At 45.4% G+C, this 21,113-nt stretch overlaps 2 protein-coding genes across 3 annotated transcripts; one reads left to right on the forward strand and one right to left on the reverse strand.

Moving 5' to 3' along the window:
• Positions 1–6,291: 6,291 nt before the first annotated feature.
• Positions 6,292–10,997, forward strand: SRSF5 (serine and arginine rich splicing factor 5). 2 transcript variants are annotated; one of them, XM_005149234.3, is made up of 8 exons: positions 6,292–6,449; positions 6,927–7,073; positions 7,280–7,350; positions 7,540–7,635; positions 7,950–8,019; positions 9,297–9,370; positions 9,714–9,824; positions 9,983–10,997. In XM_005149234.3, exons 2-8 carry the CDS (start codon positions 6,948–6,950, stop codon positions 10,230–10,232), a joined length of 798 nt encoding a protein of 265 aa, XP_005149291.1. In that variant the 5' UTR covers positions 6,292–6,449; positions 6,927–6,947; the 3' UTR covers positions 10,233–10,997. The 2 variants fall into 2 exon arrangements, with proteins under 2 accessions (XP_005149291.1, XP_005149292.1); XM_005149235.3 differs by having other exon boundaries at positions 9,986–10,997.
• A 489-nt stretch (positions 10,998–11,486) lies between these two features.
• On the reverse strand, positions 11,487–15,040 carry SLC10A1 (solute carrier family 10 member 1). Its single transcript, XM_031049011.2, is given in 6 exon segments — positions 11,487–11,503; positions 12,002–12,194; positions 13,727–13,781; positions 13,783–13,935; positions 14,040–14,081; positions 14,643–15,040. Coding segments are annotated over 6 exon segments (858 nt in total).
• Positions 15,041–21,113: the final 6,073 nt, after the last annotated feature.

Genomic DNA, 21,113 nt, shown 5'->3' on the forward strand with positions numbered 1-21,113 from the left:
CCCACCTCAACCTCTATATTTGCTGGTGTAAATCACTTCTTAACGCCTCCAGATGAGAGTGCTTTGTAGCACCAGCCCCTGCTGGGGGAGTGCTTCTTGCAGAAAGAACCTACGTCTGAGGGTAACACGAGCCAAAATCTGCTGAATCTTATCTTTTATTTAAGCAACCTTTCCAGCATTTGTGGCAGCAAGGGACATATTCAGAGAATGAATTGTTGTCTTTTTGAGGGCTTGCATGGCTAGCTTTATGGGCTAAGGGAATGGTGAATTCCAGTGTCCTCCACAACCATTCTAGCTCTATGATGTTATGCCCATCACATAGATCGCCATGCATCACAGGATGGTTTAAAGCTCAAGGGCCCGATGTCGTGTGGTGGTATGCTGCTGAGCAGGGAAAGAGCACTTCAGAGGTAAATTCTCTGGTGTGGATATGGTGAGATGTGGCTCTCTGACAGCAGAACCCTCTCAAGGAGGATGATAGTTCTGGTTCAAAAACCAAAACAGTTGATATTACAGTGGCCCTGAAAGTTGAGTCAGTAAAACTGAAGGAAAGAGGACATGAAGGGGGAGAAGCTGAGAGCAGAAACCTCCTGAACCAAGTCTGAACTGAATTGGCTGTACCATCAAATCAGGTATATAGAAAGACTGTGCAATCCTGTATCTTTACACAATATGGAAAAAAAGACCTCTGTATTGGTATGAGTACTTTCAAAGACTTATAATTTTAAATATGCCTTTTCAAAGAAACTATACTGGCATAAAAATTCTGTGTAAGCTGGGCATAGTTCCTGGATGGTTAAACAGCTGGTGACAATACAGCTTGGTTTCCAGCAGTATTTAACAGCAGATTGGATACCGTATAGATATCCAATATATATGTAAGCTTAGTCCTTTCTACACTGTGTTTTTACCAGTGTAACATGCCAAATAGTTTAAACAGTCTCTTGTGATTACAGCTTAATGAGTTTCCCTGGGTTGTGCAACTATGTGGTATATTGTTTTAATGTTGGCTTTGCTTAGTATAACGGTTGCCTAAAAATAAGAAATAAACCCATTGGTGACAGGACATGTACAGTCCTCCCCAGACTTGAAAAGCATGAGAGGTAGGTGATGTAAACATGACAAGACACTTACAGCACTGATAACACTCCAGGCTTCCACAAGTTTGACCTCTACTTGGAGATATCACAGAGCAATATATACTGCTCTTCATGAGCTGTGTGGCAGCCATATGCCTGTTGGAGTATTACTGTGCTGTAAGGAAACAGAGGTAACTCTTAAATCTTACTTCACTGTCAATTAAGTACACTATCACTCAGCCCATAAATATCACGCCCCCTGTTGCCACATCCCAGAATAAGTGTTACCCGTTTCTGCAATGCCAGTGTATTTTGAGTTATTTTCAGACTGTGATCCACTTTAGCTCAAGCCTTTATAGATGTTGCTACTTCCTGAATAGGCATTTCTGACTTTGTACTGGTGGATACTTCTTAAACATATCCTGCCCTTATTCTTGCAGAATCACATCTTGTTGAATCATTCCTTTGGTTTCTGAGACTCATTTTGATTTTTTGTTCTTGTCTTCAGAGTGTTTAAAACTCTTCCCAGACTGATTCATCTGCATATTTTAACATTGCATACTCTAATCTGCTTAACAAATAATTAATGCAGATGTTGAATGGTCCTGTACTAAGAAGAGATCCCTAATTCCCCAGAGGAACTGTCCCCAAGTTTGCCAAGGAGCTATTTTGAATGCAAACTCTGAAAAGGTTGTGCTTACAGTTTACAACGGATTTTACCTTGGCATTTTCCTGTTTGCTTAAGAAAAATAGACTAAACCTTTATTGTAGTCAGGTTTAACACACCTTTATTTCCCCCCCTTGCCCACTAGCTTAGTTATTCCAATAAGGAGTACTGGATTCATTTAAAACAACTTGTACTTGATTGCCTGCCTTGTTGACTGTGCTTATAAATTGATGAGTTAATCTTTTGTTAGAACTACTTTCTGACCTTTGAAGCTAAGCCTGCTAGCTGAAAAATCACTGCACTGACAGGACGTTAGGCCCTGGTTCCTTAGTTACTTCAGGGAGTTTCTTAAGGATTAAAATGCTGGCTGCTTGAGAATACATGAACTTCATCCTATTCTTTCCCTCCTACAACCTATTTTCTTCATGCTCTTTTTAAGATGAGCACTGAGTCTCAGTTAAGCAAAAGGTGAAGATGACATGACATGCTCAGTGTCTGCAATCTGCTGTCTGCTGCAAATAAAATCTCTTGCCAATGTTAGACCCTGGGTCTATGTAAACAAAGAAGATGGATTCTCAAAACAAAGATGTGGTATCTGAGCTGCTTGGAAATGTAGCGGCAGACCATAGCCACAAGTGCAGTGGTTGCATTTGTGGGTACATGCAACATTGAGTTAAAACAGAAAGGGGCTCGGGATCTTTCAGGAAAGCTCCAGCTGTGGAAGCCCACATGATTCTGCCTCTGAAGGCTAATAAATAGCTTTGACCCAGTAAAATGGTTTTGTATCAGCCTAAAACTTGCTCTCAGCGTTGTAAGATTTCCTCACCAGTTCACATTCAGCAGCTATAACTGAATACACTGAGCTGCTGCAAACTTGTTCTGATGATTCAAATATTAACCCAACAAAGAAAAAAAATAAATCTTTTTTAGTTTTTATTTTATTTCATTTTCTTTCAGGCAGGGCTGAATGTGTGTGACAAAGTTATTTCTGAATGTCTGTTATTGTATTATTTCAAGGTAAATTTCAATTTTCTTTCTCCAGATGCTTTGGAGTAAACAATTGGTGATCAAATACTAAATTATCTATTTAGTTTTTGCCATCTCCTTGAGACTTCTGCAAAGTAGCTCATCAGCACTCATTGCTGCTGCCTTTAGGAGAGCTACACTTAATCTAGCAGTAACAAAAATATGTTAGTTCACAGAGCATTAGAGAAAAGGACAGAGAACGCACAGGTAAATCAGTGTACAGAAAAGGAAAATGTAAAGAAAGGCAGAGAAGCTTAGCATGGAGAACTACAGTGAAGTAATAAATATCTTCACCAGCAGCAGGAGAGGATGCTAGCTACATTTGTTTGCATTCACAGAACTGCTGCAGAACTGGGCAAGTGCTGAGTCTTTGACTATATGGCTTATACAAGCTGCCTACACTGGATCTGATGGGCAGTGTTTTTTGCAGAGGGTCTTCAGCAATGGAAGGTCTCTGAATTGGGGCCTCTCTTTATTCCTCTATCTTGCTGCTTCTTTTTATTCCCATTCCCTCCTCCTTCCTGGTTTAAAGCTGTCTGCAAGGCAAACCCATATAAAATTCCTGTATCCAGAGCATCCTCCAGCAAGTTATGCCAGAGGTCTACTACCAGTTTGGTGAAGTAGCACCTCCTTTTGCATGTTTTGAACTTGGACTTTGTTAGTTTAATTTGATGACATCTAATTTTGTATTTGGAAGAGACAGTGAAGAGTTAATCCCTATCAACTCTTTTCCACAAGCAGTACCAAATAGTAATGGTGGCTTGCTGGGAATTTATGCCAGCTTTCACTTTGTCTTCTGCTGCCTCATGCCCTTTTTGCTTCCAAATAGCGACTGTATTTACCTAGTTACCTTGATAAGCTAACTAGAGGGATTTCAGCCTGCTTGTGTGGTTTTCAGCAGCCCAGAGCTGTAAGGAATATAGGAGTGTGGACACTAGCCAGCAGCAAGAATATTAGCAAGTCTAGGTGGTCTTCAAACAGCCTTGAGCCAAAAGGAGAAATACTCCTTCCCATGAACATAAACTTTGGAGAAACTGGGTAGGAAACACATGTGCCTGCTCGTGACCTACCTACCTGGGAAACCAATGAGAGCAAAAAAGTGTGTGACCTTTATGTTTGTAACACCTCTGGGTAACACAGGAACCTTTTAAAGAGAGATTACTGCCTCCTGGTCACCCTCCTGACTTTCGCTTCTCTTCTCCCAGTGGTCTGAAAATGAGGTGCATAGAGATTACTGCCTTCCAGTAACAAGGTCAAAGCTTTTTATGCTGCAGTTTCACACTGCTAAAATCATAGAATCATAGAGCAGTTTGGATTAGAAGGGACCTTCAAAGGGCATCTTGTCCAGCCCTCTTGCCATGAACAGGTACATCTTCAACTATAATTAGGTTGCTCAGAACAACGTCAGGCCTGGCCCCAAATGTCTCCAGGGATGGTGCATCCACCACCTCTCTGGGCAACCTGCGCCAGTGTTTTATCATCCTCACTGTAAAGAATTTCTTCCTCACATCCAGCTTGAATCTTCCCTCTTTTAGTTTAGAACACTATGAACAGTTTTTCCTTAGTGGGGTGTTCCTGTCTCTTCCTCTCTTCTTTGTCTAGCACTAACCCTTATCCCACTGCAAGCTGTTTTCCAGGGTGTTAAACTAGTAGAAATCTGCTTGCTTCCTTTTCCAGGGCTAGTTTTTTTAGGTTTAGCATTGTGAATCAGCTCACTGCAGGCAGAAGAGTCCCAGCATTGACAGAACAGGACTGCCTGTTCCCATGGCACCTGTTACAGCACTGTAATTCATTATGAAATTAGCAGTGTAAAATGTTAGCACATGAATGTGTTTTCCTCAGCAGGTAAAGGTTATGATCCACAGGGGTAATCACAAGTGTTATTTTCATTGCTTAGAGTCCTCCTTCTACTGCATATTCTCCCATGTGTGCATCATCCTTTCCGAATTGAAGCTCACATCTTTGTGATCCAATAGAAAAGCAGGCAGTTTGCTCTTGGAAACCTTTAGCTACACTGTAGCCTTTCTCATAATTGCATTCTGCACATAGCAGAAATAACTCTCCCATTTCCGAACTGCAGATGCTGTTCCAGTTTGAGGAGCGTGTGTGGGGGACAGCCGTATAAAGCTATGAAGTCGGTGGCATCGTGTGTGGTATTTTTCCAGGGAAAATGGAAAAGTTAGTGACTAAGCATGGAAAAGAGAAAATCATCCCCATGGAGCTGAGTAATAACAGACACTGGAAGCAACAAAAATGGCATTTCATAGTCCTCAAGGGGAACAGGTAGATTAGGACTTGAGGCAGCATGGGGCTTCAGGAGACAAGTCAGGGAAATGGTGCCAAAAGAGTCATACTGTCCTCAGGTCAACCTGATGCAGCTATAATTGCCAGATAACTCCTTGTGTAAAGCCAAAGCAGTGCACAAAGCTGGCAATGACAGTCACAGAGCCATAACCTCCGTCTGCGTTAGAAAACCAGTGGGAGTATCTTCAAATTCCAGATGTCCTCTGCATTTCAAATACCCCTCAGGATAATCTTTTGCCTTTACTGCCAAGCTGTGATAAATTCTGCAGTTACTTTAAACAGAAACAAAGCTCAGCTCTCTACCTTGTCATTACACACTTGATTCCAACTGAGTACGCAAATAGATAAGGTGCCCCTTGTCTATTTTTCTTCTCTCATTCTTTGTTCATCATGGTCAAGAGAGACATGTCTGTTCCTGCAAGACCTTGCCCACTCCTGGGCCGGCCTGGCACACAAGTTATCACATTTTTTAGACCCTTACATGCTATATGAATGAAAGAGCCTGGCAGTTGTGTTTAACCTGTCTTGTCAGTTTTAATGCCAGCCCTATGCTAAGCCACACTGAAAACCAGGTTGGGTTTGTATTTTCGGTGCCTTCTCAAAATGGTTTCCAGATGACAGCCTTCCAGTACCTAAAGGGGGCCTACAAGAAAGCTGGAGAGGGGCTTTCTTTTGGTAAGCTCGTAGTGACAGGACAAGAGGGAATGGCTTTATGCTGAAAGATCCAAACTAGATATTAGGAAGCTCTTTATTGCAGTGATATGCTGGCATACGATGCCCACAGCAGCTGTGGCTGCCCCATCCCTGGCAGTGTTCAAGGCCAGGTTAGACGGGGCTTGGAGCAACCTCATCTAGTGGAAGGTGTCCCTGTCCGCGGCAGGTGGGATGGAACTGCATGATCCTTAAGGTCCTTCCCAACCCAAAACATTCCGTAAGCGGACGAAGTGACACCCTGTGCTTTTCACACTCCAGGTCAGCATTAACGTCACTGTGGGCTGTCTTCCCACAGAAGCAGGTTTAGCGTACCACCAGCGGTTATGTGACCCAGTCCGGCTGGGCCGAAAACCAGCACACCGAACCAGCACGGAGCCAGCCCCCAAACAACACCAACTGCCCCACGGCCCAGACCCCCTCCCTGACCTAGATTCTCGGGGGAAGGGGCGTGGCCGCCGCCTCCGCCAATCGCCAACCTGTGACAGAGTCACGTGGGGCGGCGGTGACGCGCAGGGCCGCATCCATTTTGCGTCGCAGCTGCGGGGCGGTGCGGCAGTGAGGAGTCGGACGTTGGGGAGGACTGATAGAGCTGCCCGCCAGCCAAGCGCTGACCACCCCGCGTCCACCCGGCTTGGCCCACACTGAGACCCGCAACCCAGGTTCGTGACAGCGCGGGAGGGTTCCCCGCGGGGCGCTACGGCGTTGGGGAGCAGGGTCGGTGGCACAGGGGGTTGTGTCTGTGCGGCCGGTTTTCCTGTCGTTCTGTTTCACTGCTGCTGTTCGCGGAGCAGGCCCCGTGGCGTTGCCGCTGGGTGCGGCTCGGGCCGCCATTTTGTGACGGAGCAATGGCGGTCCGTTGTCTTTTCTTGCTGGGGGGGTTGGTCGGCAAGGGGGGAGTAGCGCGCCTGCGCGGGTAGGGGGCTGCGACCGCAGTGGGCGTCGGTTTGTTGTGGGCGGGGCTGCTGACCGGTCTTCGAGCTCTAATTGGCGCAGGCTGAGGCGGGGGCTACTTGGCTGCTTCCTATTGGCCTGGAGTGTGGGGGAGCTGCGGGCTCAGAGAGCCGGGGGGGGGGGTGGCTGCTGAGTCACCGGGCAGGGTCGGGGCGTTGACGGGCTGGGCACCGTGTCTCCTGCAGCGAGCTCCACCGCATACAGCCATGAGCGGCTGCCGTGTCTTCATCGGGAGGCTGAACCCGGCTGCCAGGGAGAAGGACGTGGAGAGGTTCTTCAAAGGATACGGCCGCATCCGGGACATCGATCTGAAGAGGGGGTTTGGGTTTGTGGTGAGTGCGCTCCTCTGCGGGGCTCGGCGGGCCCCGTCCGCTGGTCGGCACTCGGATCTTATGCACGTGTGATGTGCACAAAGTTACTTCTAAAGATAATGCTGTTAACGTGCTCAGCTAAGTAGGCTGTGTGGCAAATAAGAACTTGTTAATTTCTTGGAGATGTAGTTTTTTACTTTTGTGGTTTTGCTGTGGTGGTTTTGCAGGAATTTGAAGATCCGAGGGATGCAGATGATGCTGTCTATGAACTGGATGGAAAAGAGCTTTGTAGTGAGAGGTGAGGTACCCTATTTTGTGGGCATATAAGCTTAAGTATCTAAAATAAGCAGTAGATCAGTTTCAACTTGTGTTATCAGTACCGTTTAACATAATTTTTTGTTTTGCTTGTGTTTTTTTCAATGATTGTTACTAAAGGAATGTGTGAAAAGAAAAATGTAAAAAAAGGTTTTCTTTTTTTTTTCCTCAGGGTTACAATTGAGCATGCAAGAGCACGCTCTCGAGGTAGAGGCAGAGGAAGGTACTCTGACCGTTTTAGTAGCCGCCGTCCACGCAGTGACAGGAGGTATGTATGGCTTTGAACTGGCATAGTTTAAAAAAGAATACCGTTTGCTCATCTGGGAGTTCATTCTAGAACTTGAGCTAGAATGAGATATCAAAAGATTTGCCTTTTTAGTCAGTCCTCTGATGTGGCAGTAGGATAGTGAGGATTACAAAGCTTCTCAGATATGCTTGTCATCTTTATGCTCCCTCCCCAGAGTATATAATGCTTGTTTTAGATTGCTTGCGGCACTAATGGCTGAGTTGTAGTAATGGTGATATGCTGATGCTGGTCATTGTAATTACTAATAAAAGCCTCAACTGTTTATTTCCAAATAGAAATGCTCCACCTGTAAGAACAGAAAATCGTCTCATAGTAGAAAATTTGTCATCTCGAGTCAGCTGGCAGGTTTGTTGAAACACGATTAACTATTTTGACTTCATTTAATGGGTATGTAATGTAATAATTTTGTAAAATTATTAATTAAAATTAAATCTAATGGATTCAAAACATTTATGTAATTAATGTAATTTTAATTAATGCAATTTACATATTTTGAATTTTAACTAGTTAATTTTAATTTTTAATAATAAATGTGTATGTTTGAGGATATATATTTTTTCTTGTTTATTTAAATCCATTTTAACCACATATTAAACCCTTTATTTGCCAGCCTATCTGTGTCGTTGGCCTTATGACGAGGAGTGCCTGTGGGTTATCCTAATCGTTCTGTCTTGGTCACTCTTGGTTGGGCCTGGTTGACTTTCCAGTCAGCTCCTACAATGTCACATGGCCACCTCTAGATCTGTGTTTGCCGGTCTAGACGTAATCGATGCACTCCTTAAAGTGCCACATTGCAGCGATCCCAGAGCGTTTACGAGATCTGATTCCTAAGTTGAGAGCTGTTCTTCCTGTAACGCTTCCGAATAAAGAGGTCCTGGTCGAAAAGAGTTGAAAGATACGAAATTAGGTGGTCGTTGGAATCCTGATCGCAGTAAAGTGGTCCTTGGTAACATCAAGCATAGCGAATGTCTGGATCCATCAATAGTCTCCTAATAAGGGAGCGCAGTGCGATTAATGGCTTCCATCGACTGGGTAGTGTTCGTCAAGTGGGTGGCGAAGAGCCAGTCGGGCATAAATCATGACGGTATCTCCGGTCGCTTAATGCAGTTTGCTGCTTGGCTAGCCTAGGGAATTGTTAATAAAGGTAAAGTAAACTATATTTTTAATGACATATGGGGCACAAAATAATTGGTGTTACATAAATGTAATTCTGTATGCCTGTAAGACTTGTAATGTAAATGGAGGCTGAAATAATTCAAAAATATATGGGTATTTCACATTCACTCCATTATATATACAAATGTACTTGATTTCTCTCTCTCTTTCTCTCTTTCTCTCTTTCTTTCTTATTTAATCTGCATAGTCTCTGTAGGCTAATGCTTTCCTTAATGTTAAGATCATTTATTAGCATTTTGCTTAAAGCAATATGCTGTTTTCATTTATTTCGTGCCCTGATAGAGATAATTCAATTTTAGTAGAATACAAATGTGGCAATTGCCATGTTTGTAATTTATCTAACATCTTCTCTTCCAGTAGTCATAAGTTTCTTTTGGGTTTATCTGGTTTTGTATAGATAAGTGTTAATGTCACTTCTTTGCATAACATAACTGGTCTTGTGTTAGGATCTCAAAGACTTCATGAGACAAGCTGGTGAAGTAACCTTTGCAGATGCACACAGACCTAAGTTAAATGAAGGGTAAGCCTCTAACAACACCTCTTGGAAGCAGCAGAGTACTGTTTGTATCATACTTGGGGAGGGAAGCTGGCTACTTTCAGCGCTTAGCAGCTGTTCGTGGCTTAATTTAGCTACCCTTTGAAAATACATTCTCATGTGTTTTGGGAGGGGAATTCTTCATTGCCTGTTTGAGTTATAACAGGGAATGAGTACCGAGCAGTGAGGGGTGTTTTTTGAGTTGTTGAGCTGTTTATTTTTCCCAGAGTATGTTCTGCTTTATCACCAAAATTACCACTTGTAATACTGAGATCTGTGCTTTATTTTAGCTTGATTTTTTTGGTGTTTTTTTTTTTTTTTCCTGTAGGGTGGTTGAATTTGCCTCTTACAGTGATTTAAAGAATGCTATTGAAAAGCTTTCTGGTAAAGAAATCAATGGAAGGAAAATCAAACTAATTGAAGGCAGCAAAAGGCACAGGTACAGATTTCTGTTCTCTTAAATAATGCTTAAGTGTTCACCAAGAAAGCTTGGAAGTCAGTGACCAGGCAACTGAACTGGAGACCAGTGATTTGCCTGGTTATGGTAGAGGTTTGTGGTGTTTCATTGCTAATATCAGTGCTCTTCTGTTTCCTCAGTAGGTCCAGAAGCAGGTCACGGTCTCGTAGCAGAAGCTCATCCAGGTCTCGGAGTCGTTCCCGCTCCCGCAGCCGCAAGTCCTACAGCAGGTCAAGGAGTAGGAGCCGAAGCAAGTCTCGATCAGTTAGCAGATCTCCAGTGCCAGAGAAAAGCCAGAAACGTGGTTCTTCCAGTAGATCTAAATCCCCATCATCTGAGGATCGGCAGAGGTCTAGATCAAGATCCAGATCTGTTGACAGTGGCAACTGAGCTTACAGTTCAGTTATGGGGGCCCTTTTTTTAAACCATACTTGCTAAAAGTTGTGGTAAGTATGTGACTTTCTGCGGGGAAGGGTTTGGATGGGGAGGGGGGAGGAATGGGAAAACTTTGTAGATGTGGACCATGGTGGGAAGGGTTATTGACTAATTGTATTAAATGTCTTTTGATAACCCTTTTCTTGCTCACATTTTTGTGAATGTCTGAAGTGTATAGTTTGTGTATATTGGCAGAGCTCTTTATAACTAAAGCGGACAACTTAAACTTTTTTGTACTCAAAAAAAGTCATCTGAACACTTAATTCCCAGTATATTCAACTGTGAAGAGCAACTTCGAACATTAATTTAATATTTCATAGAATCATAGAATTGTTAGGGTTGGAAAGAACCTTAAGATCCATCTAGTTCCAACCCCCCTGCCATGGGCAGGGACACCTCTCATTAAACCATACCACCCAGTTTCAAATTAAACTAATAGCTTTAGGCATCTAAGAGCTCTACATGTGCTGTACATAAAGCTTTATTTCAGAGAGTATTTTTTTGTGCTTTTGGACCATTGTTTCAGCTATAGATCAGCAGATTGAATGCTGGTCAGTACTGGTAATAAAACTTTATTTTAAAAGCTTTTCATTTAATATGACTTGCACTACATTTAAGAAAATGCCCATTTCACTTACCTATGGTAATACTATTCTATAAAGCACCCTAATTCTTGATACTTAAGAATTAAATAGCTCAAATAAAATATAAAGAAACATGCCTCTGCTTCTAGTGTGTTCTTAAGTGTTAATATTAAGTGTTTGAGATGGTGCCTTGTGTTGGACAGTGTTAAAATACTTCTCAAAGATGGGTCTGCAGAGAAGTGATGTATGGGGAGGAGCTAACTTATATACATTGTGCCATGTACTTAGATGTGTCTATACTGAAATAAGAACCTTGGGAATAAGGAGAATCCTACTGTCATAGTAAAAAGGAATGGACAAGTCACTGAGGTTTTAATGACTATGGATAATAGGCATGGAATGTTAAAGATGGATGTAGTCAGCATACTTCATTGGTGTGTTTGTGCACATGTGTATGAGGGAACAGTGAGCTGTGGGTAGAGCATTGTCATAGGTGTAAGTCCTTGTTCTGGAGGAAGAGGAGGGACTTCGGAGTTGGTGGGTGGGAGCACTGCAGTGGTACCCTGGAGATCTGTGGTTTAGTGTTTGTGCCTTCCAGGGGCAGTAACTTCAGTCCCTGTGCTTCTCAAGCCCTCACACAAGCTACAAGAAAGAGCTTTAGAATTTAATTTTTAAAAATTGCAAAACTACTGTAGTAATCCATGGAAAGCTTTAAAAATGTCTTTGGAGACTAGGCTGGGCTTTGGATTAGGGTCCTAGGAAACGCAGGGTGGTTCTCCTCAGGGAGGTTAGTTGGTTGGTGTCTGTTGCAGAGGTCTCATGTTCCAGGCTGGTGAGGGAGAAGGAGCTTTGTGTTTTGTGAATCTGTCTGCCAAGGCAGCACAGTATTAAACTGCCAGGAGCTCCTGGGGGCAGGCATGGGGAAGGATTTGAACTGATATATGGTTAATTGGATTGTTAGTAGGCAGCTTTGGAGAGTGGGAGGCTTCACTCTCGCAGCAGTGTCCTGGTTTGGCTGCTGGTGTAGTAGAAGAGGGGTGTAGCCCTTAGGGGCAGAGGCAGCACTGAGGCTCAGCTGGTGGGTATGAGGGGTAAGGTTAGCTGTGTCATCTCGAAAGTCTGTGGATCTTTCCTGCTTACTTGAATAATCATGTGCGTCATTAAGCTTGAAGACTGCAGAGAGAGCATAGCCCAGCAGGAATCCAATAAAAGGCATCAAGGCAGAAGATCCCAGAAGGGATGGTGAGAAGACAACCCTGATACTGCTTCCCATATTGGCCACAGACAGAACAATTATTGCAGCAGATGACACTAGCAGCAGAACCATCCCTGCCTGAAATAAAAGCAGTCAAGTCATGGACAAGAGTGAAATCCCCAGCAAAACTTCCCTCACCTACTGGAAGTAGCTGTGCCCGGTTCTCTGTCCCTCACATACGTCAGTATAAGCGAGAATGCGTAAGTGTCTTTCATGGACATAAATGTTAGAAGTAGTGAACAAGAAACCATTCTGAGGTATTATCTACAGCCACCTTAAATAAGTACATTTCTGGTCTATATGCAAAATGACTGGTGCTTGCTCCCCCAGCCACTTATTTCTCAGGCAGTGCTATGTGTCTGTGTCTAGGTCCCTTTTGAGTTTTGTACACCCAAAGCAGGCAGGGAGGAAACTGCTTCACCTGCAGGTAGAGCCCCCCTACAGCACATGGGAAGGGGGCAGCTATATTTTTGTGTTGTCTCACTGGTGTCTGGTGACTTGTCAGATGAAGGAGCTGGGGAATTCTGGGAGGCAGAATACACAGCTCTCCTGCCTGTGTCTCCACTTTGGAGTCCCATTTGGATGGAGTTTTCCAGGTGTTTCTTAAAGGCAAGTCTCTACTTCTTTCCTCTTTTGTAGAGAAGATAAATGGAAAGCTGGTGTTAGCAGAAAGCAACATGACCCAAGGGTCACTTAGGGCAGTGTAGGTCACCTTGTTATGATAGGCTTTTAAAGCTTCTTTTAAAACAATCCAGTCATAACTGCCCTGTGCTGGGTAAAGGGACCTTAGAAGAGCTCTGGTCCTCCTGCATTTGCTCTAGCCTGACTCCTGGGTTCCCATGCTTGTTAAAGATTAGTGATTCCTAATGTAATTCTGTCAGGTCTGTTACTAAGTCTTGGCATCCATTTCTTGCCATACTTGGGCCTAGTTTCTCTGAAATGAAGCCGTAGTGAAAAAAAAAAACAAACCTGCAAAAACCAGGTTCACAAAGTTGTTTGTTAATAGCAGTCTGGGTCCTGCTAGTGGAGCTCTTGAGCTAGACAATGGTGTAGTTGGTTGTCTGGATTTACTATTTGCTGTTTAGATGCGTGATGTACAAAGGAGGCAGGGAGATGATTCCAGGCATAAGCAGGCGCATATATTTAGCAGCTTCTGCTGGACAGATACCTCTTTGAAGTAAGCACCAGCTTTGGGATGTGACTACTGCCCTGTGCTAGACCTCTGAGAACAGCAGGGTGGGGGTTTTGGTTGGTTGGGTTTTGGTTGGTTTGGTTTTGGTTTTTTGTTTAATCTGGGGTCTGCTTTGGTTCTGACTGGAGTGGGAGGCAGTGTCTATGAGGTTTGTTAGTGCTGCTTGTAGCAAAAGAAAACCAAGTCAAACTGACGCCAACAAAGAGCAAGGTCGAAAGTTGCTTGCAAAATGTTTTTTACTGGAAAAGGTGGAGGATTTCCTTTTGGGCAAACATTTTAATGATGAAAGAGGTGAAGTGGGTGTCTTGATTCTGTCCACTGATTGGTGGTGTGCCTTAGAGAAGTTTTCTGTGCCTCTATTTTTTAAAACTTCCTGAGGCCCTTAGTTGAAAGGCAACTAGCACAACATACTTCTTACCTTGATGATAAAACCAGTGCACTGTGGTTTCTTCTCATTCAAGATGATGCCGATGGCACGGGATTAGCATCAGCACCAGGGATGTGATTATTCCTTTGCAAGGTATCTTGCCCTCCAAATCACCCTCATACAATCCTCCTGAGTAGAGGTACAGAAGCAGAGGCATTAGTCCAATTGCCAGGAGTGTTGAACACGTGGTCATTACAGTGCTGAGATGAAGAAAGGACTCCTCAGTAGAAGAATGATGCTTTTAAAGTAGAATATGCCAGTTTTCCTGCTAACCTGGAGACACGGTTTTAATACAAGGTGTTACCTTGCTCTTTCCCAGCCTGCCACCGAGATTTCACCAACATTACTGTTAGGTTGTAGAAGGATGTGATATGAATAAAGGAGACAATAACTCCAGTTCTATACAAACTCAGAAAGGACCCTTGTGGCTACAGCTCATGTTTCAGAAATTCACCAGTGACAGAGAAAGTGATACTTCATATGTTCACCCTGGATCTTGTTTTATCACTAGAGCTTGTTGGAGAGTGGTGTTCTGCTAGTTCAACATTTCTCACTGATGCAGCCTCTTCAGGCAGCGTGTTCAGTTTACACAGAACTTTATGCTGCTATATGGATCAATATAATATGTATATGCTGTTTGTACTGCTATGTGGAGATTAAAAAGTGCTCCTGCACTCATCAGGAGTAGCAAGCCATATTCTTCAGAGAAAGGTAGAAAATCCTTTTGTTGTAAAACAGGGACAAGTTTACCTATTCAGCAATATGGGTTCTTTAAAAATAGTCTAAACTTCATTATTCAGCCTTTGCCCAGCTTCCTGGGGGTGGCTAATGTTTATAAAGTTAGTTTCTGATCCAGTCATATAACTAGATTGGCCTGGGCAATGAGCACGTACTCAGCTTTCCTTACCTGAGGTTCATGTCCCCTCTCAGTGCCGGACTAAAGGTGTTGGAGAGGTTTCCCCCTGGGCAGCAGCCACAGATGAGGATGGCCATGGATTCTGTAGCACCCAGCTGGAAGAGCTTACCCAGCACAGATGCTGTCAAGGGCATGATGCCGTGCTGGGCCACTACCCCAATTGCCACTCTGGGTTTCCTAAGGTGAGCTGTGATACTGGCTATCTCCATTGTACACCCCAGAGATACCATGATGACAAAGAGGGCCACAATAATGATTGCATGTGGGGCTTTGTCCATGGCCTGCTGGCCAAATACAAATGGTGGTGCCACACTGATCAAGGGGTTGCTCTGTGTGTGACCTAGGCTCCAGAACTCTGGGCTTTCAAAAGCTCCCTTGGTCTTGTTCATCCTGCTGAAGGGTTTAGAAATCCCTTCTGTTAGTGGCTGGGAAGGTGAGGGAGGGGTTGATTCCTAAGTCCAAATAACATCCAGTTAATGCAAGCAAAACATGAGTTATCTTCCAGGCCACTGCTCTTATCATTCAGCAGCTGTTGAAACAGAAATCCATGTTTTGAGCAATCAGCTGTGAATCCCATTTGCTTCAGTAATATGTTGTACAATTTGTGTTGTGCTCTGGTCCCCCACCTCTTCCAGCATCTGCTCTCACCATGACAGAGGACATAGCTAGTGAGAACAACAGGGACACTCATTTAAAACTGGTAAAGGCAGGCATTTCATAGAGTGAACCAAAAGAACTCTCATCCACAAGATACTGCTGAGGCTAATGCTTAAAAATGTGATGCATCCATAGTGCTTTATTTTTCAACAAGGGTTATAAAATGCTTACACTTCTGGCCATAGATCAATCTCTCAATAGGAGGGCTTGGAAGAAACTTCCTCTGTGGATGACTGATTTCTCCAGTAAACTCTTAGGGGCCTTCAGGTCTCTTCCTGATGTGGTAAGTCTGTCACTGCATAAAGTACGTACAGGAATGAATTCTCCAGGCCTTATTAACGTCTTAAATATTACTCCCTCATTAGAGTTGAAGGCAGGTTCTGCCTCAACCAAACTCTGCAGCGCAAATCTGTGTTTTCAGGCCTTGAAGTGCTCTGCACCATGATCCAGCCAGGAGTGCAGTCATCACCCAAGCTCTCCTGGCAAAGCCGAGTAGGCAGCTTTTACTCACCCCAGACTGGTACATGCTTTGTGCTTTCAGTACAAGGCTGCACAGCACAACATTCATTCAGTACTCTGGTGTGCAGGGAAACAAAGCTGGGCAGCTGATGCTGGGGCAGGAAGAGGGATCAGTTTGGTGGCTGATGAGGATTGTTACTCCGTGTCATGGTTTAAGCCAAGCCAGTAACCAAGAACCATAGAGACACTCACTCACTCACCCTTCTTCTTCCTCCCTCCTGCTCCCAGAGGGATGGGTAGGAGAATTGAAAAGATGTAACTCCCAAGGGTTGAGGTAAGAACAGTCCAGTAACTGAGGTGTAACACAAACCAATACTGCTATCATGAAGAATAATAATAATGATAAGGGAAGTAACAAGGGAAGAGAATACAACCGCTCACCACCTGCCAACGAATACCCAGCCTGACTCAAGCAGCGATGTAGCCCTTCCAGGTAACTGTCCTCAGTTTATATACTGGGCATGATGTGCTGTGGGATGGAATACCTCTTTGGCTAGTTTGGGTCAGGTGTCCTGTCTCTGCTTCCTTCTGGCTTCCCCTCCTCCCTGGCAGAGCATGAGACTGAGAAAGTCCTTGGTCAGAGTAAACATTACTGAGCAGCAACTAAAAACATCGGTGTTACCAGTGCTGTTCCCAGGCCGAAAGTCAAAACCACAGCACTGCACCAGCTACTAAGAAGGAGAAAAATGACTGCTACTGCTGAACCCAGGACACTCCAGTTGCCTCAGGTGAGCTCTGTGCATTCCCTGTTTCTCCTGTCCCTGACTGTAGAGGGGATGTGCTTCTCTGCATTGGCCATGCTAGGGAACGGCCCATTGCCTGCCTTGACCCCAGGTGCTGCAGTCCCTGATCCCTCTGCAGGTTTTGCCTTCATTTAAGGCATTTATTGCCTTCAAATCAACCTAAGCCAACCTCTAGGTCTGGTGAAGGACTCTAAAAGAGCTAAACATGTTAAACTAGAGTAAAGTGAATGCTGTTACCTTACATGCTTGTGAATGTGGCTGTAGGAGGCTTCAGTGAGATTACCTGCTGCTCCATCCCTTCCTGGCTGAGTTTGGTGACTAACAGCTCTCTTTGGTGCTTCTGCTTCAAGAAAGTCTTTCCCCCTTGGTAAATCTTGTCCTCCGCTTGCAGAATATAAAGCTTGGCTCTAGAAGCCTCTGTAGATGGCAAAGTTGTTACATGACAGTTATGTTACAAGACTGGGGAGGGGATTTTAACCACAGAGGTTTGCTGCAATCTGGCTGAGCTCAAACCATTTGCTGAAGGACATTATAATGCTGCAGTAATGTGTGCATCGCTGCTATTCATTGGGGAGCTCAGCAGGCTCAGGCACCCCAGCCCTGTTGGTCTGGAAACACTGCAGGCAGCAGGCAGGAATGTTGGAGCCTTTTACCCTGTTTCTGTCTACTTGCTCTCACTTCGGTTGGAAACTCTGTTTTCCAGGCTGGCAGCCAGGCCAGAAAAGCATCAGCAACAACCCTGGAGCCCAGTGCAGGCATTCCCCATTGGGCAGGAAGGAGCAGTGCCCACAGCAGAGCAGCTCCCAGTGGCTCCACGAGTCCATGTCCGTGGCTTCTCCTACACACTTGTGAGCACCACACTGCCATGCCTAGAGACATGGGCCCTTCCCATATATCACAGGTGGTGCCTGGAGACCTCCATGTCCCTGTGGTACTGCCTGGCCTCACTGCTGGGGCCCTGGCTAAGCAAGCAGGAGGAGGTGGCTGCAGTACTGCACCTGTTTTGTTTTCCCTTCAGCACCTGCAAGTAAGGGCTGCTCAAGTAGGATATGGGCAAGATCCATAGGGACTAGGAGAAAGCACAGGAGCAAAGTCCTCAGCAATTCCTTCTGTCTATACCTTCCTTCAGGTTTTTTCCTGCAGATCCCTGGCCTTCCTGAGGAAATGCTTGTTGTCACCATGTTTGCCTTTTGGCTGTATGCTGAATTTTGTCAGAAGTAAGAAAGGTCAAGTCAGATAATTAAGCTGTTACAAAGCATCACTCTGAGCAGCGCCTAGAACCTTTTCCCCCATAAGCTCAGTGCAGCTCAGGGTTTTAAAATGACGATGTTGTAATGCTGTCACCCTTTGTCTTTGCAGGGCTGTAGAAGAATGTTTCAACTACCCCAATAACTGAAAAAAATGCCTTTTAGTTGTTTGCTCAAGTGTTCCTGCTGGTTCCCTGCAGTTAACACAGGAAACACCATGGGAGCCAAAGGAGAGACTGGTCCAGAGAAGCAGAATGAATTAGGATCATTTTTTCACCCTTACTCATGCTGGGACATGCCCAGTGCCCAGTTGTTTTACATGGGCACTGGAGCTGGGAATTTGCATTCAGACGTGGCAAAAAAGCTGCATCTCAGCTCTAAAGCTGCTGCTCCCTGTGGTGGGACCTGGCGGTGGGACCACTGAGGAGCAGTGCTGGAGGAAGGAGCAGGCTCCTGGTAACCCATGATGGGCTGCTGCTGACCTGATGCCACGTCAACCACCGTGGTCTGGGGGAAGCTTTGGCCAAGCGAGCCCCTGGATTTATCCCTGGGCAAAGTGTGCCTTTTCCTTCCTTTGACGGCTTCCTGGGCTCGGCTCTTAAAAGGTAGATTTCTACATGACCTTTAAACGGTCTCCCTTTTGCCTCACAGCTCAACTGCGTTCCAGCAGGCCTTTGCCTCTGCCTGTGCCCTTGCTCTGCTAAGGAGCTTCCTGAAAGGTCCTGCGCGGCTCATGCCACTTGAGGGCACTGGTTGCATGCCCAGAGCGTCGCTGCTCGCTGAGGATACAGGAGCTCCTAGAACACCGAAGTCCTGCCTTACGTGCTGCCCCTTAGATGGTTTTTATTAAGTCAGATACTCCCAGACTCAGAGATACGGTCTAATGCAACAGACATCACAGCTTGAGGCATTAAAGGAGGTATCAGCAAAAAACGTGCACAAGTTCACAGACTTCCTCTTGGAGCTCAGAATGAGCTGCGTTGAGGACGTCTTATTTTTTAAAGACACCCAAGCAGTCAGTGCTTTGTCCTTTCATAACGCAGCTTCGTGCATTCATGAATGAAATGTTTCAGGTGCCCCTTTCGGTGTTGGGGAGCTGAGGTCTGTCACCTCTTCTGCGCTAGTACAGAATTTAACGTGACTTGAGCTCAGACCGGTGGTTACCAAAGGCTGTACTTCAGCAAATGTGCCTAACAGGAGCAGTGGTGACCTGATTTGTGCCAGACTTCACACTCTGTTGGCCCACAACCCAAGACGTGACCTGGGCATCTGGTGTCCCTCTTGCTCAGGTAAGGATTTGTCACTGTACAGCTTTATGACCACTAATCAATTTGCTCATTTCTGTGTGATTTTGAGGCAGTCTGCTCACCACAGCCCTGCCCACGTGGTGGGCACCATGCTGGAGTGGCTGTCGGGGTTGAGGAGTGAGGGTTTCTGCAGAGACAGTCCCAACTTCCACCTGTGTCTTCCCCTTGCCATGGTTTTGGTCCTATACATGTTTTTTCACTCTGCCACCACCTGAGGATGCAGGCCACTTCAGTAGGATGCCCTCCAATTAAAACCTAGGCCTGGTTTGCTCTGTCATAGGGGAAGTTATGTGTTTGGGGTGGCATCTTATTCTGTTAATTCTGCTTGTGTCTGAACTCCCTGAGATAGGGTCAGAAATGAGCACAAACTGAATGAGCTTGTCTTGAGATGCAAACCACTCACCATCTGGTGTGGAGCAGTCTGGACACAAGCTGCCATGTACCACTGGACAGAGCAGCTGCAGCCTGATGCCACGGTGACAGCCACACTCCGCTCCCTAACCCCCATGTCAGGTGCCATTGTGTTGCCATGCCAGCTCCATGCTGGGCACAACTACCTGGTGTGTCATGGGGAAGAGCCACATCTGGAGTGGGATAGGGTAAAGGAGCTGGAGAAGCTGCCCCAGCTCTGCATGGTCCTGCTGGCTTCCTGCAGCAAGGATGAAAGGCCTGCCATGATACTGGCAGCATGTCCTGGGGACCTCCTGCAGCCACTGGGATGTACTGGAGATGGGCAGAGGTATGATCTGCAGTTCACAGCCCTGTTGTTTCTGCTGTGGCATCCTGGCATGGATGGAGACCCCATTCCAGTGTCCTGTAGCAGCACAGATGGGACATTGCACCCCTGCCTTTCTGATGGCAGCTGTGCCCCATTCCCCACTGCTGTGCTTCCTGCCCAATGGCACTACTCTCTTAGTGGTCCTGAGCACAGACAGCACTCAAAGTTGTTTTTATTTATTCAAATCCCATTATCACCCATCAGGCCTACAAAATCCCACAGCTCCCCTCTTCTACAACTCTGTTTGGTAGGAAAATGATTAATTTTGCAATTAAGCTGTGCCCAGAACAAATAATGTATGCGCACTCCGTATGGGCTAAATTAGTGCCTACTGAGACACAGCGCCAGCATCTGTCTGGTTTAGTGACACTTATTTCAAACAGCCAGGAGGCAACAGGACACAGTGCACCTTCCTGTGATTTTACTGACAGCTTCATCTCAGCTGGAGACCCAGAGAGGACTTGACACTGTCAGCTGGAGCACACTCTGGTTGGTCAGCAGTGAAAAACAAGCTTGCTGTGGAAGGGAGGTTGTTTTAAACGTGAGCTTATGGCCAGGTGGGCATCAGCAGTGTGGGGATCTCTGGAGGAAGAAAAGCTGCCCCCAGGCACTTTGACCACTGAGACCAACATCTCTATGATTTCTGTACATCGCCTCTTTCTCCAAATTTCTAGAGCAAGGCTTTCCACCAACACCATGAAGTGACAAAGGGCCTCGGTGGCAGGAAAGGGTCCTGCCGTGTCCTTTCAGTGGTGTTGCTACCATAGGAGATATTAAGTTACTTCAGACAGAGCTCTGCTTCTGGAGAAGGGTGATTTTTATGGCTAGCAAACACAGGTTGCCATGGATTTCTGGCTGCAGTGATAGATTCTCTAGTTCCCTAAGGAGTCCATAGCAGCCAATACAATGCGGTGATACATGGGAAAGGCTTGGTTTTCCCTTAACGGGGAGCAGTCTGTAGGCATGGGGCAGAAACCCCCCTGCTGATGGGTTGAAGGGAGCACTATGGGCACCACATGTTCTGGCTACAGAGGGTAGTTCTGGTTTTGCTACCCCTTCCCGCAGGAAGGGGTGTCAACATGGTAGTGGAGCAGGTTCACCTTGAGGATCACAGAAGCACAGAATCACAGAGGATGGATGTTTTGGGGGAGAACTCCAGAGAAAGAAGTGTATTTATGTCCATAATGCTTATTTTTTTTTTTTTGCTGTGG

Source organism: Melopsittacus undulatus, chromosome 4 (assembly GCF_012275295.1).
Source record: "Melopsittacus undulatus isolate bMelUnd1 chromosome 4, bMelUnd1.mat.Z, whole genome shotgun sequence".
Classification (NCBI taxonomy): Eukaryota; Metazoa; Chordata; class Aves; order Psittaciformes; family Psittaculidae; genus Melopsittacus; species Melopsittacus undulatus.